The sequence below is a fragment of the Helianthus annuus genome, chromosome 12 (assembly GCF_002127325.2).
Source record: "Helianthus annuus cultivar XRQ/B chromosome 12, HanXRQr2.0-SUNRISE, whole genome shotgun sequence".
In the NCBI taxonomy this organism is placed as follows: Eukaryota; Viridiplantae; Streptophyta; class Magnoliopsida; order Asterales; family Asteraceae; genus Helianthus; species Helianthus annuus.
In genome coordinates this window covers 85,408,236-85,429,378 of record NC_035444.2, presented here as the reverse complement: position 1 = coordinate 85,429,378, position 21,143 = coordinate 85,408,236, and the positions used below count along the sequence as shown (strand labels likewise).

Sequence of the window (21,143 nt, the reverse complement as noted above, 5' to 3'; positions counted from 1 at the left end):
GTCTCTTGTTCAGTTCCCCAAACAAAAGGCTTGTCTTTATGCGTCAAAGAAGTAAGCGGAACGGCGATCTTGGAGAATCCTTCGATAAATTGGCGATAATAGCCCGCTAGTCCGAGAAAAGAATGGACTTCAGACGGGTTCTTGGGTGTAACCCAACCCTTAACAGCTTCGATCTTCGCGGGGTCCACATGGATACCTTGACTATTAACAATGCGACCGAGGAATTGAACCTCCAAAATTCACACTTGGAGAACTTGGCATAGAGTCGATTCCCTTGGAGTAGCTCGAGAACCAAACGAGATGTTGCGCGTGTTCGGCTTTCGACTTGGAATAGATCAGGATATCATCGATGAACACGGTGACGAAGTGGTCAAGAAAGGGTTTACACACGCGATTCATCAGATCCATGAAAACCGCGGGTGCATTAGTCAAACCAAATGGCATGACAACGAATTCATAGTGGTCGTATCGGGTGTGAAAAGCAGTTTTCGGTATATCCTCTTCTTGAATGCGTAACTGGTGATAGCCTGAGCGTAAATCAATCTTTGAGAAAAACGTAGCACCTTGTAATTGGTCAAACAAATCATCGATTCGAGGCAGGGGATAGTGGTTCTTGATAGTCAGCTTATTCAATTCCCTGTAGTCGATGCACATCCGGAACGACCCCTCCTTCTTTTTGACGAAAAGAACTGGTGCACCCCAAGGAGAGGTGCTAGGGCGAATAAAGCCTTTGTCAAGTAGTTCCTGGAGTTGACTCGAGAGTTCGCGCATTTCAAACGGAGTGAGTCGATAAGGAGATTTAGCAACAGGATTTGCTCCAGGAATGAGATCAATACGAAAGTCGATATCACGACTCGAGAGTAAACAAGGTAAATCATCAGGAAAGACGTTAGGAAAATCATGAACCACAGGCACCTTATCCATTGCCTTAACTTCCTTTTTCTCCGCTACTACAATGTGCGCCAAGAAAGCTTGGTATTCCTTGCGGAGATATTTGCTAGCCTGGACACACGACATAAGTTGGAGTTTCTTCGATGCGACTTCGCCGTAAACACACAATAGATCACCATTAGCGAGCGAGAAATGAATCATTTTATCAAAGCAAACAACTTCAGCACGATTTTCACGAAGAAAATCCATGCCTACTATGATGTCAAAACTACCGAGTTGCATCGGAATAAGATCGATAGGAAAGATGTGATTGTTGTGTTCAAGCGTACAATCACGTAGAACAGAGTTGACAGCGACGGTTCTTCCAGTGTCAACTTCAACATCGAATGTCGTAGGGAGATGGGCACGCTTACGATTAAGGAGCTTTTCGAATTCAAACGATACAAAACAGTTATCGGCTCCAGTATCAAACAAACACGAAGCATATATACCATTTACGAGGAACGTACCATTAACCACATTGTTGTCTGCTTGATCCTGGCGGGCGTTGATGTTGAAAGTACGTCCGCGGGCACTACAAGAAAAATGACCATTTGGGACTAAATTATGAGGGACTGATCTATCAGTCTCGGATACATAGTATCTAGGACTAATTTATTAGTTACTAATTGTATTAGAGACTGATTTTTTTGTGACTAATATCCGTGACTAATAATCAGTCCTTAATACTTGGACCACTTATCTGAGACTGAATTTTAGTCACAAATATGTTTGTCTAAAAATAATTTTTGAAGGGAAACTTATTGGTTACTGAAATTCAGTCCTAAATAACTGCCCCCATTAATAAAAATGGCGCCATTTTATTGGTCACTAATATTCAGTCACTAATATATTAACACCTAGGGACTAAATTATGAGGGACTGATCTATCAGTCTCGAATACATAGTATCCGGGACTAATTTATTAGTTACTAATTGTATTAGAGGTTGATTTTTTTGTGACTGATGTCCGTGACTAATAATCAGTCCTTAATATGTTAGTCTAAAAATATGTTAGTCACAAATATGTTAGTCTAAAAATAAATTTTGGGGGGAAACTTATTGGTTACTGAAATTCAGTCCTAAGTAACTTCCCCATTAATAAATATAAAATGGCGCCATTTTATTGGTCACTAATATTCAGTCACTAATATATTGACACCTAGAGACTAAATTACGAAGGACTGATCTATGAGTCTCGGATGCATGGTATCCAGACTAATTTCTCAGTTACTAATTGTATTAGAGACTGATTTTTTTCCGATGATCTTTGTGACAGATAATCAATCCCTAATACTTTGACCACTTGTCTGAAACTAAATTTTAGTCACAAACATGTTTGCCAAAAAAGTGGATGGAAACCTATTGGTTACTGAAATTCAGTCCCAAATAAGTGCCCAATTAATAAAAAAGGCACAATTTTATTGATCACTATTATTCAGTCACTAATATATTGACATCTTATTGGTAACTGAATTTTAATCTCAATTATGTTTCATTCGTAACACCATATATGACACGTAAAATGAAATGATACGTTGATACACAATCCAATTAGATCCAAATATGGACATATGGTATAAGCTTTGCACCGGGTTCAATACTTAAAAAGTTAAAAAAATGAGTCTTTTTCTTCGATGAACATATGTATTATTGAATAATTTTAAAAACATATGCATTATACGTTTAACAAAATACATTATATGTCCAAATCAATTTTAACAAAATATAAAACAAGTTCAAAGTTCAACAAAGTACAAAATAAGATCATTAGCATCCAAATCAACCTACTACAACATATCAACAACCTTCATAAGTCCAAATAGCACAAGTCTCTAAGATAAGCTTCTTCCAAATTCATCCTTCTGAAAACATTTATACTAAGTTATCTTAAATTTTAATAGATACTAGACAAATTAGAAAAAAGCTTTATTAAATACTACCTGTAATTCCTTTCTTGATACTTCTACTTTTTTCCTTCAATGTAATTCCTTTCTTGATACTTCTCACTTTTACCTGCAAACATAATATCCATAGTAAATGCTTAGATATTGTGAAACAATGCTACTTTTACATGTATATTAGTAAGAATAAAACTAGTCTTTGTAAAGCTTAATATTCGAAACTCTTACAAATGTTACATACTGAACATTACCAATCATCATCGTCTGTCTCATCATTTTCCATTTCATTATTGGGTTTATCAGTGTCTGAATCATCCAGATTTGACTTTGAACCAAAATCTTCCATGCTATGATCAGAATCATCTAGCTTGTCATTGATAAAATCATCTATAGTGCCATCAACATCAACATTTTCAACAATTTCTTCTTCAACATCTTTACGGTGAAGGTTGACATCTTCTAACAAATCTTCTGCATTCTTGTCTTCTGGAATATCCCACAAGTGTATGTGGGTAATTCTTTCAATGATTTTCTATTGTGAATTTGGTTTAAGTGGATCATTTATATAAAACACTTGTTTAGCCTGGTTTGCACAGATGAAAGGATCCTCCTTGTAAGCATGCCGAGACGTGTCTATGCTTATAAAATGAGGTTCAAATATCACGTTCTTTCTTCGACAATCAATATCAAACCATGTGCATTTGAATAATATAATACGATAACCTCTTATAAATGACAATTCAATGACTTCGTCAAGAAATCCATAATAGTCATCTTCGATATCATTATGAACGCCAGGTACCGTAACTCCACAATTTTGTGTTTGTCTACCGTCGTCGTTTGACTTAACTATAAATTTTACCCCGTTCACGATATAACCCCTGTGTGACGATACCCGATTATCAGGAAGGCAAGACAATGCATATAACTCTTCATTAATTTGAGATGGATTTAGCGCATACATCTCTTGAATCTGTTCCCAATTTTCAACATAGTAATCATGTTATCAGAGTGCAATGCAATATCACAAAGTAAAGTAAGTAAAATAGAGTGTTAGCATTACCCGTTTTGCAAACCAAGTCGAGAATGTAGACTGTTGCATCTCGTAAAAATCTGATGATTCCGGATGTTGCATTTGTAAAAACCGCAAGTGTTCTCTGCCACATGTAGATATACTATAAATTTAGTGACATATGATAGTTAATACCAATTCACAACCAAATATAAAAAAACTTACTCTAAGTACGGCTGAACCTCTTGACAATTGTTGAAGATAAACCATATTGCTTTTTTCATAAGATTACTAGGAAGGATATGTACTTCTTTCTTCCCAATACCTCGACCATTCAATCTAAAAACATCCAACGCACAACTTTGAGCATCACTAGAGGTTTTGTCATCATTTCTATCACGTTTGTCTAACTTGGATTCAACACCTCGTAAATAGTGTGAACAAAATGTTATAGCTTCTTCAACAACATAACCTTCTACTATCGAGCCTTCGGGTTTAGCTAAGTTTTTAACATATTTTTTTAAATGGCCAAGGTATCTTTCGATTGGATACATCCACCTCGATTGTACAGGTCCTCCCAAAATAGCCTCTTGAGGAAGATGCACACACAAGTGCACCATAACTGTAAAAAATGATGGGGGAAATATACGTTCAAGCTTGCACAAAATCATAACTACATCTTTTTGCAACGCTTCCAACTCATTCACGTGTAATGTGACTTGAGTAAGTTTCTTGAAAAACTGAGACAACTCCACTAATGCCTCACGAATCTGTTTTGTCATAAAGTGACGGATTGCAATAGGAATTAGGCGTTGTATTAAGACGTGACAATCATGTGATTTTAGCCCATGTACCTTACCTTGCTCAGTAATCACATTTTTAGCTAAATTTCCAGCATACCCATCTGGGAAACGCACAGAGCTAAGTAAATTACAAAATTGTTTTCTCTCATCTCGAGTTAAAACATACAAAGCATGTGGTTTAACCCAATGATCATTCTTTCTAACCAAGTGAAGCTCTTTACGTATGTTCATATCTTCCAACTCTAGTCGGGCATTGTCAGTGTCTTCCGTCCTTCCTTCTATGTTTAATAGGGTTTCCAACACATTCTCACACACATTTTTTTCCACATGCATCACGTCAATGTTGTGACGAATCAATAACTTAGGCCAATATGGGAGTTCGAAGAAGATGCTTTTCTTTGACCAGTTTATATCATGTGAGTTTCGTTTTCTCTTTTTACCAACATGATCCGGATGTTTTCCATGCTGATGTATAGGGAGATGTTTCAACTGATGTAAGCAATCATCTCCGTTGACAATTTTAGGTGCAAGCCTAGTCTCTCTCTGTCCATTAAAATCTCGTGCTTTCCTCCAAGAGTGATCGGTCGGGAGAAATCGCCTATGACCTACATATCCTATTCTATCTCGTAAACGTATACTGCTCGCATCTTCATTGCATATTGGACATCCCTTATATCCACTCGTGCTCCATCCAGACAAATAACTGTACGCAGGAAAATCATTAATTGTCCATAGAAGTGCAACACGCATGTTGAATTTCTGTTTTGATTCACAATCATATGTTTCAACACCCTTATCCCACAGAAGTTTCAACTCATCTATTAGTGGACGCAAAAAATACATCAATATCATTACATGGTGAATCGCTTCCAGGAATCAGCAATGTCAACATAAATGAAGCATCGACCATAGACTTCCAAGGAGGCATATTGTATGTTATGAGCACAACAGGCCACATACTATAGGAGAGACTCTTTGCAACAAACGGATTGAAACCATCACTTGCAAGCCCTAGGCGAACATTTCTAGGATCCTTTGCAAAATCAGGAAACATTGTATCAAAGTGTTTCCATGCCTTTCCATCTGCTGGATGTCTAAGAACCCCCTCCTCTTTGGTTCTGTATTTATCATGCCACAACATTTCCTTAGCAGTGTGTCTTGAGGCATATAAGCGCTTAAGTCTACTTGTGATGGGAAAGTAACGCAAATTTTTTACCGGTTTTTTCTTCCCTTTACTATTTTCCTTATAACGACTAGTGCCACACACGGGGCAATTTTGTAATTCTGCATTTTCTTTCCAAAATAATGCACAATCATGTTTACAAGCATGAATAGATTCGTATCCTAGTCCAAGAGTACGTAAATACTTTTTCGCCTCATAATGGTTTTTTGGCAAGTTTGCGCATCCTTGAAGGCCCGACTAAATAAATTCAGAATCATATCCATTGACACGTTTGTCATTTTGCATGTTACCTTCACGTTCATCAACTCTAGTAAAAAGCCTAGTACAGAAAACTTATCACACCCGGGGTATAAAGGCTTCTCCATATCGACAAATAACTTTTCCACCTTTGGGTTATTACGTAGATTGACACCGTCCATGAAGTTTTCAGCTTCAGATTCGTCGCCCGTAGGAAAAACATCATCAAGTAACTCATTGACACCGTCATTTGATTCGTTTTCACTTTCTTCATAGTCACTATCTGTATCATCTGTTTCATAACTCGGAAGATGTTCACCATGATGAATCCATACATTGTATGATGGTTCAAAACAATTATAGATGATATGATCAGCAACGACTGTGGGAACATGTCTTCTTGCATTCACACACTTTTTACACGGGCAATGTATCCTACCTTCACTATCAACATATGTTTTACCCCTTTCTGCAAAAGCTATCGCTCCATTAATGAACACTGGATCTACCTTATTAGTGATTTTAGTCCAGCTCTTACCCAATGGCATTGCAAAATCCTGGTTAACAACAAAAATAAATAAACTAATTGTCAAAACAAAACATTATTTTTTTGGTTTATGAGGTAACATAGTTTTAGACATAATAAAACTTGGCGGTAGGCAAATTACCAAATCTTGAGCAGAAGAATTTGCAAAATTATCCTTGAATTGATTCCCCTGTCCAAATGGTGACGTAACTTTTGAAAACCCTGCATGTACAAAAGAAAGTTGCCTAATGACAAAAGCAATAAAATATATATCTTACGAGGAGATTACAAAAACAAGTGCAAGAAAGCACTTAAGTTATAAACTAATAAGCAAACCACAAATATAAAATATCAGCAGTGGCGGATCCAGGAATTTTTTCCAGTGGGTTCGTTATGTAACCGGGCATCTAAACTTTCGGGTCCGTTCACAGTTTCGTTTGATTCGAGTCGGGTCATGTAAGGTTCAAGAAAAAGCAAACTAATACACAATCTTAAATTGATTATTCTGATAACTGAAACAAAGAAAAGAACTAAAAAGCACAGAAAGAACATAAGAAAGAAAAAAAGTAATTCAAGATTCCATTAACATTGCACAAAAAATTACAGGGGTGGGACTAGAACTCGGGATCCTCTGTATGCTTATGAACTGACCTATCCGCTGAGCTGTGAATAGCTTTTGCTTATGGGTTCATCTCCAATAATATTTATGGGTGTTATGTTTCTTATGTATAATCTCTATTAAAATTTCGAAACGCCGTGGGTTCGTGTGAACCCGTATTAATCAATGTAGATTCGCCCCTGAATATCAGATCAAACATGATTAAGTAATCCCCTAACCATTCTTATCAAATGCTTATTGCGAATACGTTTCTTTTATTGCTTATTTGAAAAGTATAGGATTCCCAGTTATATGCATATTCAATAGGAATTAATCAAAAAAGTATGGTTGAATTATTTATACATATATGCTGCTATTAGTTTAAGATATATATATACATACATATATATATATATATATATATATATATATATATATATATATATAGATGGGTTTAGGTCAAGATAGGCTAAAAATATAATGAAAATTGGAAAGGTATAATAATAATAATAATAATAATAATAATAATAATAATAATAATAATTAGACGTGGCAAAATATTGGTGGGTTAGGTTGGGCGGCATGCCGACTCGGGACGTGTTTGGGTCGGGATGGGGTCGGATGAGAACGGGTCAGGTCGGGTGGGTTGGGGTTGCGAGTTAGAACGGCTTTGGTCAAAACAAGTTGATTCAATAAATGGTTATTTTGGTTAGGGTCGGGATGAGTTCGGGTCAGGGGACGGAACAGGTTGTTTTAAGAAACGGTTATGCATGTTTAAACTTTAAATGTCGGTCACGCGTACTAGGGCCGGAAAACACCCGTCATGCGCCACGTAACCCAGCTTTGATACACTTAAGCCAGTGATGGAGTGGGCTATGCACATTTAAGCATCATTTTTGAGTGCTTAGTGCAGGTTAAGCGCATTCCGTACTCGAATAAGCATATACTGAGATACAGGACAGAAACGAATAAGCCTTTCGTACTCGAATAAGCATATACTGAGATACAGGACAGAAACGAAAGGTTTAATTCATTACATCAATAATTACGCAGTGAACGTACCAGAAACGATAGTGGCGGTACGCGATGCGTGAAGGCGTGTCTGTCGCATGAACAAATTAACAAAATATTAGATCAACAATTTTGCAGAAAACTGTTCAAAAGAGAAGAGCATACTAATTTTATTTTTGGTACCTGGGACTTGAATTGGATAAACAAATAAAATGTTTCAGCAAGTAGTTTAGCAGAACCGTGATACGGCGTCGAGTTGGCGGTGTGGCAGAGTCTGTTAATCAAAAGGGAAGAATTGGTCATTTAGGGCTTCAAATATTAGTTTCAACTTTCAAAGATTTAGTTCTGATTTGATTTATGTAATAATCTTGGTGTAATTTATATATCTGATTATCAAAAGTTCTTGTGTTCAGTATTCAAATTTAAGCACTATGCTACTTCAACCAGTTATCGGTATAGGAACAGATGTTAGAAGAGTATTTTCCGGTCCCAACACGAATGCGTTGTTCAAAGCCATAAAATTTGGGGAGGTACCTTTGCCAAATCCCATTTGGTCCACTGTAAAAAACTCGGGAAGCCGTTTTATGCGATTATCCATCGGGTAACGGGTAGTTTGATCATAGATTTCGAGCCCCGTTATGCCTAATGAAACCCCAACGACAGATGCGGGTTCTCTACAGTCTTACAAATACGCAGGCAAAGCGATAGCTAGGCTACAGTCTCTGCCTAGTGGCAGCATTGAACGGCTATGTGACATGATGGTCCAGGAGGTTTTTGAGCTCACAGGTTATGACCTGGTCATGGCTTATAAGTTCCATGATGATGAAAAGTCTAGGATTCCCATTCTTGCGAGGAGATTACAAACCCAGTTGCAATTAAACGAATAAAATAATCAAGACTACCTGATCACTTAAATGAATTTGCATAATTAAACGATCACAGAGAAAGTGATTGTCTCATACTTCAAATCACAATTGGATCAATAAATCAAACAAACAAACCTGATTGCCCTTCCCCTGTAGCCTGCTTGATTGAATTGATTATCCAGATCAATTGAGATTGCGTGATGGTATATTAAAATACTGAACCCTAATCTCCGATTCAGAATTTCAGATGACCACAACCTAATCAAGTGATTTGTAGTAACTTTGGTTATTCTTTCCTCGTCACTCGAAACCGAACCAAAATGAAACTGAATAAATCGAACCGAAACGAAACCGTCCCAACCCGAAACACGTCCCGTGCGGAAACTCGTCTCGGCCCAAAACCCGTTGCGATCCGAAACCCATCTCGTGCGGAAACTCGTGTCTGCCCAAAACCCGTTGCGATCCGAAACTCGTCCCGTGCAGAAACCCATGTTGGACTGAAACCCGATCTGAACCAACCTCGTTCTAGTCCAAAACTTGCGTCGTGTCAAAACCCGTCTCGGCCCGAAACTCAATTCGAACTGAACACGTTTCGTGTTGTAACTCGTCTCATGTGGAAGTTTGTGTTTTTGGTGATGATGGTCCTTACAAGAACGATGCTTGAAGAAGATTCTAGAGGACCTACAAATCAGTCGGTGGCCATCGAAAGTGCATCTAATATAGTACCGCGCTCAACCCGTAGACGCAAGCGTAACGCCGCTACAACTACCGGTAAATATCACATCCTTTTGATTACTTAAATTTTATTACATACTTGTGTGTTACTTATAGTTCCAAATCTGGGTTGGTATGGGTGGTTTTCAAACTTTTGGGTTGATATGGGTGTCTTTTTCCCTTTGAATGGGTCGGATCGGGTTTATTGAGACAACCCTTTTCAATTTAACGGGTTACACTGCGCAGATCTTAATTTTTGACCGGTCAGATGGGCTGATCTTAATTTTTTAACGGGTGACAAAAACTTGGTATGTTTTCTTCTGCTAAAAAGATAATAAGAAATCATAAACTATTCAAACTAGAACAAATCCAAAGTCACAACCACTAGCTTCCATTAGTCAGCTGGTCTTTAGACTTATTTAAAGTACAATTGTTATGTTTGTTTTGATTGAAATACTCTTTGAGCCTCCCCTGATTGTAAAACAATGTGCAGCTGTAGATCAACCCCAAGTTGATCCACCAAAAAGGCGTGGTCCAAATCTCAATCTTAGCGCTACAAAAGACTTTGAGAATTTGCCCGAGGGTTCCAAAATTGATTTAACAATGGCTGGTGGTACGAAAGGATTTGTTGGGAAAACATCTACTCAGTTTGCAAATGAGATTGGGATTGTAGTCCGTCGTGTATGTCCAATGAACTATCATAAATGGGTGTCGATACCTGCTGATATAAAAAATCTGATGTATGAAAAGTTACAAGTAAGTTATATATACTTTTAATTTTAATTATTGAGAAGTTATTTACATTTTAATTTGTATTGTTAACAAACATATTCAATGCAGGGAAAATTCAATTTGTTGCGAACAGATAAAGCTTTCATGGGATATGTGGATTATCGACTACATCGCCAATGGACACGCACCCGAGGTGAGTTGAGTGCCCACTGGAAGATGAATGGAGGAAAAACCAATCCTCGGTTGGCAATATCAATGATGAAATCCAATTGTCAGAGTCTAGAAGATTGGAACCATTTGTGCGATTATTGGGAGTTAGAATCAACTCGGGTAAACTTTATGTTAACATCATATATATGCATACATACAAAAAGCTACTTGCATACTTATAGGTCTTACATAGATGTAAATGCTACTGGATAATAGTGATTTGATTACACATAACTCACTGGCCCATTGTTCTTAACTTTATAGAAATATAGTGATCAAATGGAACTTAATCGTGGAAAACAAGCTATCGCAAGTAGAGGGGGCTCTCGGTCAATAGCCAATCACGTATTCCACATGGTAAGTTTTGAAGATTTATTGTTTAAACTTTTAAAGGGTTTTATTTGATTTAGTAAAATTTCTCTAGTACCCTCTTTTTAGGGGTGAGCATTTTTGGATCCGGACCAACAATAACCCATACCCGACCCTAAAATAACCCGAAACCGGCCCAACCCTAACCTATAGGTATTTAGTTCGGTTCTTGTTTTGGTGATCAAATCGGGTTTGGGTCGTTTTCGGTTCTTTATATAAAGGAAACGACTTGCGTCTTTCAAATTTGTGCTTCGGTTAGGTCTTTTTATGCTGTATGTCATGTTTTAGCTATGGAAAGGTTTAGGGTTATAGCACAGGATGTATTATCATGGATGTTATGTAGTGATGGAGTGTCTAGACGTCAGTCGATGGTGTTTATGTGGAGAGGGCATTTTTGGTATGAATCAGATTTCTCATTACGCGTGCGTTCGTGAATGCCGAACTGAATACGCAGATAGGCAGGCATTGCAGCCATGCTTGTCAGCAGTTTCAGTTCATTTTAAGTTGTTGCTTAAATTTGTTACGAGATCTATCCGTGTCTGATTTGCTTCCTGATTATTCTTGAACTGATTTATCAGTAGCAAGATTGTGATGGGCGGGACGACCAGATGAAGCCACCAAACTTCTATCAATTTGTTCAGCTAAATTCACATTGTATGGGTCTGCAGACTGTCGGCAGCCGGTCTGCGGACTGTATTTTCGCAGCCGGTCTTGACTTCTTCATTGTTGAACGGCTTGAGGATGTAGTACAGTAGAGTAGCTTCCCAGTTTAATGCTTCACAGCCTTCACAAAGCTACCAGAATAACACACTTGCTAAGCTGAAATCAAATAAATGGAACTGAGTATCCGGGTCGGTCTTCTAACCGTGGACCGATATAGCCGAGTAACAAAAGAATCGGAACCGAGTTTATATTTAGGGTATTATTTCGGGTTGTGTTATAATGGGTTCTCGGTTATTGGGTCGGGTCGGGTCGGGTCGGGTAATGGATTTTGCTCATCCCTACCTCTTTTCATTTATGGACCATTTATGTCAATATTTAGATTATAGACCATTATTTGCTAGTTCCAACTTTAATGTTTTCAACACACATTTATCAAGCCTTATGTTATATTATTGCTTTTTGTTGACACAGACAAATCGTGAGACTCAAACGCCGCCTAGCCCCTTTGAAGTCTATTACAAGTTGCATTATAATGCTAAAAAAGGATGGTTAAATGATGAGGCAAAAAAGTGAATATGTAAGTTCTTACTCTCTTTGTTTAAAGCTCGTGTTTATGCTATATAATCTTGTCGAATTTTAATTTTGGGTTATTAGTTTCTGCTATTAATAATACATGCTGCTATTAATGATTTCGAACCTCCGATTAGCGTTGTTGTTCTTGTTTTAATATGATTCTGATGTTAATGATTCTGATTATTGCTGCTAGTCTTGTTTTAATCTGATTATAATGTTAATGATTCCGATTATTGCCGTTGTTCTTGTTTTAATCTAATTCTCATGCTAATGATTCTGATTATTGTTGTCGTTCTTGTTTTAATCTGATTCTGGTGTTAATGATTCTGATTTTTACTGCTGCTAATAATACTTGCTGTATAATCTTGTATTCTGTATTTTTACTGTATAATTCATGTTCCTGTAATCTTGTATTATGTATTCAGTTTATTCGTTTAGATAATATATGATGTATAATACTTGATGTTCCTGCAATCCTGTGTTGTTTAATCTGTACAAAATTTGCTGTTTTTTAGAACTGGATTTCGGATAGATGCAAGTCCGGTTTAGAGAATATATAGGGCTGAATTTTGAGCGGCAATACGTAAGGATATTGACGTTTCTTTTTCTTTGCGTATTACGATCCATCATCATCAGACCAAGACAACAACTAAGCCAGCCCTTAGGTTTCATTTTTTTTTTTTTTGATTTTTTAGCATATGATGTGAATGATGAGAAGCCTTTGTTTATCAAATATAATAATGTGAATGATTCCTTTTTTATATTATTTTTTAGAGAAATAAAACCTGATGATATTGTTATAATCTCATTGGTTTTTATTTTTTTTAGAGGCTGAGCCATTTAGTTATCAAAGACTTTTATTTAGAAAAGTCACATTATTTGTTTGAAATTTGAATGATTTGTTTATTCGTTTACTACTTATTGATGATATTGTTACACTCTCTTTGTTAGGAAAATATTATTCATCATAAAGAGGAGGCAGTGGCTAAGTTAATTTCTGAAAGGACAACGATAACTACTACCATGGACCACGAGCTCAAAAAGGAGGCAATTGAAAGTGTATGTGCTAAGGAAAAAACAACAAAATCTGCATGGAAGGTAGGCGTTGGACCGGTTTTCAGAAAAAAAAAGATTTTTGGATGACATCGGAAGCTGGATCGTCTCAACCATCTTCAAGCAAGGCGGAAGCACTTCGAAATAAGGTTGCTTTACTAGAAGAGAAATTGAAACAATGTAATGAGAAATCTGAAAAAGTGTTAATGTTCATGAGCTCAAAGTTTCCGGATTTTGAGAGCTCACTTTCCGCGCATATGAGGGGTGGAGCAAATGATTTGGATGGGCAACTCAATGACAATGATAGTTTGATTTAGGAAGTGAGTTAGTTAAGACTTAGTTTGTTGGTGTTTGATTTACTATTTTGAAGTTTAGGATTGATCTACTAAGTACTATTTAATTGTATGTTTGACTTTTAACTTTATTCAAGTTTAGAATTAACATGCTACAATTAAATTTGTTGAGAATGTCATTGCATTTAAGACTCTCATTAGTCCTAAAAAGTAAATATATTACCAAAATGTGCATTCATATTATGGACTATCAAATTAGTATCAAAGACTATTTTTTAGTCTTCAAAAACTCATGACTAGAAACAGTCATAGCATCAGAGACTATTTTATACTTACGAAATTAACATATTAGGGAGTGATTGTCAGTCCCTAAAAAACATATCCGGGATTGAAAAAGTTCTTAAAAATACAAAATTTCAATCTCTAAAAAAAACATATTCCAGACTAAATAATGAAATCTAAGATTATTTTTCAGTCCCTAAAAGGTAAATTGAAGACTAAAATTGTATGTTATCAGGGACTGATTCTCAATCTCTAAAAGAACATATTGAAAAAAGTTCTTAAAAGATACACATTTTCAGTCCCTAAAAAACATATTCGAAACTAAATAGGATGACATCTAAGATTATTTTTCAGTCTCTAATAAAATATATTAAGGAATGAAATGGTATGTTATTAGGGACTAATTCTCAGTCTCTACAACGTCTTATTAGAGACTGAATTGTCATGGAACCCGAAGCTAATTAATTGTATTTGGGACAAAATAGACACGGTTTAAGTACTGATTTTCAGTCCCTGAATGGCCTAGTATCAAGGACTGATTTTCAGTTACCGACGAAATGTATTCGAGACTGAAATAATGTTGTATGACAACATAGATTGAGGACTGATTTTGTGTGTATAGAAGACAGAATGTCAGTCCCTATTGGTGTCATACAATCGGGACTGGATTTTAGTTACTAATAAAAGTATCTAGGACTAAGCAATTAGGACTGACTCGGGACTGACAAAATCAGTCCCTAATAACCATTAGGGACTGATTTAGGAGTTTTAGAGACTGATTTTTCAGTCCCTGATGGCGATCTTTTTTGTAGTGGGGCTGCTGGCTGCTGCTGCTGCTGCTGAGGCTGCTGCTGTTGATGTTGTTGCGGGTACTATTGTGGCTCTTGCTTCACCACTTTGTTGGGGCACATATTAGCAAAGTGGTTGGGATCACCACATGAGAAGCAAGCTCTAGCGTGAGCAGCGGGTGCAGGAGCTGCTTGTTGGCCCTGGGGAGTAGGAAGGAGAGCTTGTGGTGCAGGAGCTTGACCTTGAGCTTGAGCAGGTGCTTGGCGAGGACCGGTACGGCAGTTAGCAGTAAAGTGGCCGTACATGTGGCAGTGAACACAGTATCTACAAGCAATCCCAGTAGGATGATGATAAGTACAGGTAGGGCAGAGTGGGTGAGGACTAGTATATGCACGCTTGGCCGGCGGTGCATTGTTCACTGGGGCCGCTACTGGGCGGTTCTGGGGTTGTGGTTGAGCTGGAACAGCGTTCAGTGGTGCGGCAGTAACAGCACAGTTCTTGCTACTGCTGTTGCTGTTGTTCTTTCTCTTGCGGCGGGAGGACTTTGAAGCTTGCGGTGCGGTGGCGGTTTCAGCGGTGGGAGCAGCGGTAACTTGGTGAAGATTCTTGGAGGCTTTATCAAAGTAACCAGCCCGAACTCGCTTGTCATTAATCTCGGCAGCGAGTAGGAAGGTTTCCTCAATAGTTGTCGTCTTCGCGGTTTGCACGAAATCAGCCACACAATTCGGTAGAGCACGGATGTATTTCTTGATGGTGATCTCGGGGGTAGTAACTTGGCCCGGACAGAATATACTCAGCTGCTTAAAGTGGGCAGTTAGACCAACGTTGTCACCACCCTCTTGCTTGATGTGCCAGAACTCGTTCTCCAGCTTCTGAAGCTCATGGGGAGGGCAAAACTCTTTCATCATGATGTCCTTCAACTCATCCCACGTAAGCCCATAGGCTGCATCATTTCCATGCTTGTTTCTTTCGTCAATCCACCAGTCCAGAGCCCTGGACTGGAAAACGCCAGTGGCGTTAACAGTGCGGAGATTATTAGGACAGCAGCTTTGGCGCAGGGTGACTTCGATAGAATCGAACCATTGGAATATGGCAGTAGGTCCATCTTCTCCGATGAATTCTTTGGGTCCGCAGGCTTTAAACTGCTTGAAGCTAAATGTAGGGCGTGGAGAATCAGTCATAGACTCGTCAGAGGACTTGCTAGTGTTTTCATTAAGTTCACTGACAATTTGCGGAATGACTTTCGCCATCTGCTTTGCGACGAGAGCAACGATGCGTTTGTCCTCATGATTACGACGGGCGGAGCGAGCAGTGTGCGATCCAAATGACGACATTGTCTGCAATAGACATCGCCACAGGATTCAGACACTATATGTCGAATCTCACCTCACAACATACTTAACACTACTAAAGCTCAGTAACACGTCTAATCATATAAACACATAGTCACGTAGGCACATAAACCACAGAATCACATAAGCACATAAACACATAAGCACGTAGAGCACCGAAACACATGAGGACACACTATATTTTGCACGTATTTACCTACATATATTGCACGTATTCACCTATCTTTCACAGTTGTGTAAAGCGATCGAGAGTTGCGAGTGCGAAAGCGAGTAGCGATTGCAAGAGTTTCACGATTTATTAGCGTATTGAGATAAATGTGCAGTGCAAATTGTGTGTGTTGATCAAAACGAAAACGAAAAGCGAATAAATCACCAAAAATAGAACCACATAAACATGTAAAACCACACATAAAACATATAAAATTCCACATAAAAGCGACAAATTTCAGAGTCAGCGGCAGCGAAATCCAGAATCGTAACACATAAAATCGAGAGTAGATTGTCTTGGGTGCGTAGACATCGACTACCCAAAGAGATTCAACTATTCACAAGGACTTCGAGCGCACACTTTGGCTTTCAGGACGGTGCTCTCGCCTTGATTTTTGGGCGAACGGCACGCATCCTTCTAGTTACAGCGTAACTCAAGTCGTTGGAGTCCGTCGAGACTTTGGTGAGAGTTTTGTAAAACCAAAATCGAGAATGGAACGAGTCACCAAGGGTCGGGTTTCACCCCTAACTTAGCGACTTTATTCCTGTTTGTGTGATAGAATCATGAGATGGCGAGAGAGAATTGCGTCGAAGTACGAATTTCTCTCCTGATTCAACGCAAATTCTTGTGTTTATAGTAAAAATGTGCGTCGAACAAGCGATCCAATCGAGAGTTTGCGGTTTTCACACCTAGTCTCGATCTAACCACTCGTTTATTTTTGAAAATTGTATGTTATGTGCCTGCCTTAGGAAAGGCAGAGTGATAGTATGATTGCGAGTCGATCAAATAATAGAAAGTAGGCTTGCGCGGAACCCCTTACCGGGTTCGGACAAGGCGGTCTGTTGGTACTTAGACTATAGACTAGGTCGTTTCTAAGACATCGACCCGGACTAGGTCAAGTCTTGCCTAATTCCATATAGTTATGGCTATGATACCAATCTGTCACACCCCAAACGATGGCGGAAACATCAGGGCGCGACACTGAGCGAAACAGATTGTCCAGGAGAAACCCATAACAACTAAGATTAACATATATTTAACATTGTGTCCCACACCATAATATATCAAAATAAAAGCAGTTATTACAGACATTGTTTTCTCAAAGACATATAAAATGTTCCGACAACTCAGATTTTATTAGATTTGTTTCTAGACTCCATCCTAGCTTGATTCCACAAAAGATAGCAAGCAAAGCACAACATCCTAAACACCTGTCACATACGTTAAAATAGAGGTCAATACACATAGTGTAAAGGTGAGCATACAAGTTTATTAGTATAATAAATTGCGAAAGCGTTTACGCATAACCAACATGTAACATGTAGCAAAGTGAAGCTAGTAGGTTATCGACAATGAAATATGCACAGACGTGACTGCGAGTTGTAGAATGCGCAACACATATCCCCACTGGGACATGTGAAGTAAAGCCCTTAACAACCCCTGTCCACGACAGGTGCTGAGTCCAAACTATAATACTATCGTTGCTAAGGTGTCAGGCAACAATCACTGTGTAAACATAACATACAAGCATTCATCGAGTAACACGTATATCATGCAGTAACGGTTAGCGTTGTGTGTCAATTGTGATTTGAATATAGGTAACGTATGTAACACCCAAAAGTGCGTAAAGCAAAAAGGGATCGAGTATACTCACAGATCGTGTTTAGGAAATAAACACTCTCTTGGATTGAAGGGAGCGCTGAGAGATTAGCCTGATCAGTTAACGATAGCATAAGTGAAGAACGGCGCGTTAAACGGTGCAAATGAACTAATTGACGAATGGTCATCCGGTCGGATGACAATCCGAACGGATGGTCATTCGATCGGATGACAATCCGGTCGGATGAACATTCGGTCGGATTGCCACTCGTTTGGGATAGATGTGTTTGTGTATGATGGCTTTGAAGTTTTCGTTTTAGCATTTTAAAATCAGAGAAGTATCTCTACCTTTCAGGTCGTTCGATCGAACGGTCATTCGATCGGATAGCGATCCGTCCAGCGAGACATTTCTTGGAGAACAAGTTCACAGCAGGATGGTCATTCGATCGGATGGTCTTTCGATCGGATGGTAATCCGTTAGAAACTGATGTTCTTTGAAAATTGGAAAAATGTTAAAGTGTTGAAGATCATGGGTCATCCGATCGGATTGTCGATCGATAGGATGGCAATCCGATCGGACAACAATCTGTTCGACCACCTGATCGTTTGAAATTTGAAATATTTTGTTAAGTTTTTGAAAATTTACGGGTTGGTCGAGACGGTATGACGACGCATTAAATAACGATCGGATGGCGATCCGTCCAGCTAGACATTTATTGGAGAACAAGTTCACAGCAGGATGGTCATTCGATCGGATGGTCTTTCGATCGGATGGTAATCCGTTAGAAACTGATGTTCTTTGAAAATTGGAAAAATGTTAATGTGTTGAAGATCATGGGTCATCCGATCGGATTGTCGATCGATAGGATGGCAATCCGATCGAACGGGAATCACCCCAATCCGATCAGTTAACTGTTCGTGACGGTTGTTCATGTTCAACCCGCTAAGTCGGTTATCTCGTTGATAGGAATCAGATCTCAATCCGACACTTCACTAGGAGACGAGTGGAAGGCCTGAACGAGCTCCGATTCTATCGGTTTTGAGTGCATGAGTGTAAAAGAGTTGAAAGAAAGTTATGAAAACATCTTTCAATCCTTCAAACTCTGAAAATGTTTAGATCTATGCGAAATCAGTGCTTAAACATGTTGAAATCCTTTAGATCTGGGTTGTTCTTGGCGGAATGAGGCCAAACCTTGAAGTTCATAAGAACCCCATGAAGACATCATCCTAGAACACCTCAAATCAGGCGATTCCATGGTTAAAAATGAAGATTCAAAGGTGAAGATGATGAAGAAGTGTGTGTAGATGATAGATGTACAAGATTTGAGAAAGGAACTTACAAGAATCGCGAGAAATCAAGAGAAAAGAGGGCTGGAACGTGCTGGTCGAACGAGAGAGCTGTCACATCACTGTTTGTGATGTGACAGGGGGGTATTTATAGGTTGCCAAATAAGGAAAGGTGTGCACAAGTGGCAGATCCGATGGCAAACCGATCGGATGGTCATCCGTGTGGATGACCATTCGATCGAATGGTTATTCGATCAAAGGTTGTCGCGAGTCGGTTTTCGATGTTTCGATTTGCATGCTGAGCGTTGCGATGCGTTTAAGCGAGTGTCGATTAAGCGATGCGATAGATTTAATTAATAGTCACACAAATACTATATCTAACATACAACCAACATAAATAAGCTTGCGCTTAGCATTTGCGTTGCGATAGAGTTGCGATTGCATTTCGATTAATCGCCATAAACATAACATAAACATGCACACGTAACACATAAAAAGGGCACACACACGTAAAACAATATCCAAAGCACATTATTCGAGTTGCGATGTGATAGCGATTAGCGATAGGTACATTAGCGATAAATATGCGATTAAACCTCGATTGTTATAGATACTCCACATAATACAACTAAAGCAAACAAATAATAGAATTCGATTACAAGTCAAGGTGTACAATTAATACTTAAGCAAGGAGTGATATATCACAATTAGCAATCTTTTCTTCCTTTGACTTTGACTTTGACTTTGACTTGCACTTTGACTTTCAAAACACGGGGTGTTACATAACACATAACACATAAGCACATAATTTATTTCCTAACACATAATTTGGAATTTCAGTGTCAGCAGAACACTTCTTCGGCTTAAATTAGTGGCCGTAGCTCTGATACCACCTTCTGTCGCAACCCCCGACCCCTGCCCGGGAGCGGGCGGCCGCGAGCTACTCAGAGCGGGTGGTATTGGTGTTTATTAATTTGGCAGTGGAATACATCAGGACCGTAGTTAGGAAATATTTTTATTAGAGTAAAACATCAAACTTTTTATAATAATATTTCATGGGAATAAAACCCAAGTTCATTTGACAATACATTGATAGGGATAAACCCTAATTATTGAAAACAAAATGTCTTGTTTATTTTAGGTAAACTTTTATAGCTACTATCCCAGACCTTTAGTGCTCTCCAGCTGGCTTCTATTGGGCTTTCATATTATGTTACCTGAACCGCGTTTTAAAACATTTTGTCAGCAGGAAATACTGGTGAGTGAATCCCAATTTAATCAAAACAGGTTTTATCATTTTACAGCATCGATGGCGATCTCGCAATTACGTTTGTTTACCATTCTACCTTAATTACCACCCACGGTACTGTCAATCCATGACTGGTGGTCATGTTACTACTCACAGTGTAGTAACAAATTTTGTATACAAAACCCCAACATACCGACGATAATTGTAGAATACAAATACTCAATCACTGTTGAATATAATTAAAACAATCGATGTTTTGTAAAAACAGTTTGCAAAAGGTTAGGATTACTCACAAACAGGATTTATAAAAAGAGGATCAACTCACATTGCAAGTTTAGATAATACTAAGGCTTCCTGAGAATCTCCTGATTATTATCCAATAAATCAAATAATGCACACGTGTTAGTAAAATAACCCAATTTAAATTAACCGTACACTCGAGACAGAAATTCCAATGACTGAGTCGGGCGGAGCCGACATGCATTACGGAAATTCTAAATCAATCGGGTGTACACAGGAGACAGAATTCCAATGACTGAGTCGGGCAAAGCCGACATGCGTTACGGAATTCTAAATCGATCTTGTAGGGTAATAGCAGGGTTATAGTACTTACAACGAGGCAGAGCTTCGCTATATATTGGGTATTATGTTCGAGCAGAATTTTTACTATCGGAGAATTTGAGAGAGAAAATAAAACTGA

General features: G+C 38.4%; 2 protein-coding genes across 3 annotated transcripts; one reads left to right on the top strand and one right to left on the bottom strand.

Moving 5' to 3' along the window:
* Positions 1-2,641: 2,641 nt before the first annotated feature.
* LOC110895385 lies at positions 2,642-9,850 on the bottom strand. Of its 2 annotated transcripts, XR_004874956.1 has the most exons (9): positions 8,739-9,330; positions 8,388-8,478; positions 8,256-8,295; positions 6,738-6,817; positions 4,072-6,626; positions 3,898-3,991; positions 3,086-3,807; positions 2,874-2,946; positions 2,642-2,795 (listed from the first exon to the last, which is right to left on the bottom strand). XR_004874956.1 is itself a non-coding variant. In XM_022142698.2 (5 exons), exons 1-5 carry the CDS (start codon positions 9,559-9,561, stop codon positions 5,994-5,996), a joined length of 1,200 nt encoding a protein of 399 aa, XP_021998390.1. In that variant the 5' UTR covers positions 9,562-9,850; the 3' UTR covers positions 5,924-5,993. The 2 variants fall into 2 exon arrangements, 1 of the variants encoding a protein (XP_021998390.1); XM_022142698.2 differs by lacking the exons at positions 2,642-2,795; positions 2,874-2,946; positions 3,086-3,807; positions 3,898-3,991 and having other exon boundaries at positions 5,924-6,626; positions 9,206-9,850.
* Positions 9,682-10,939, top strand: LOC110893141. Its single transcript, XM_022140259.2, has 3 exons — positions 9,682-9,841; positions 10,278-10,540; positions 10,625-10,939. The coding sequence occupies exons 1-3, from the start codon at positions 9,682-9,684 to the stop codon at positions 10,937-10,939; spliced, it is 738 nt and encodes a 245-aa protein (XP_021995951.2).
* The last annotated feature ends 10,204 nt before the right edge of the window (positions 10,940-21,143 follow it).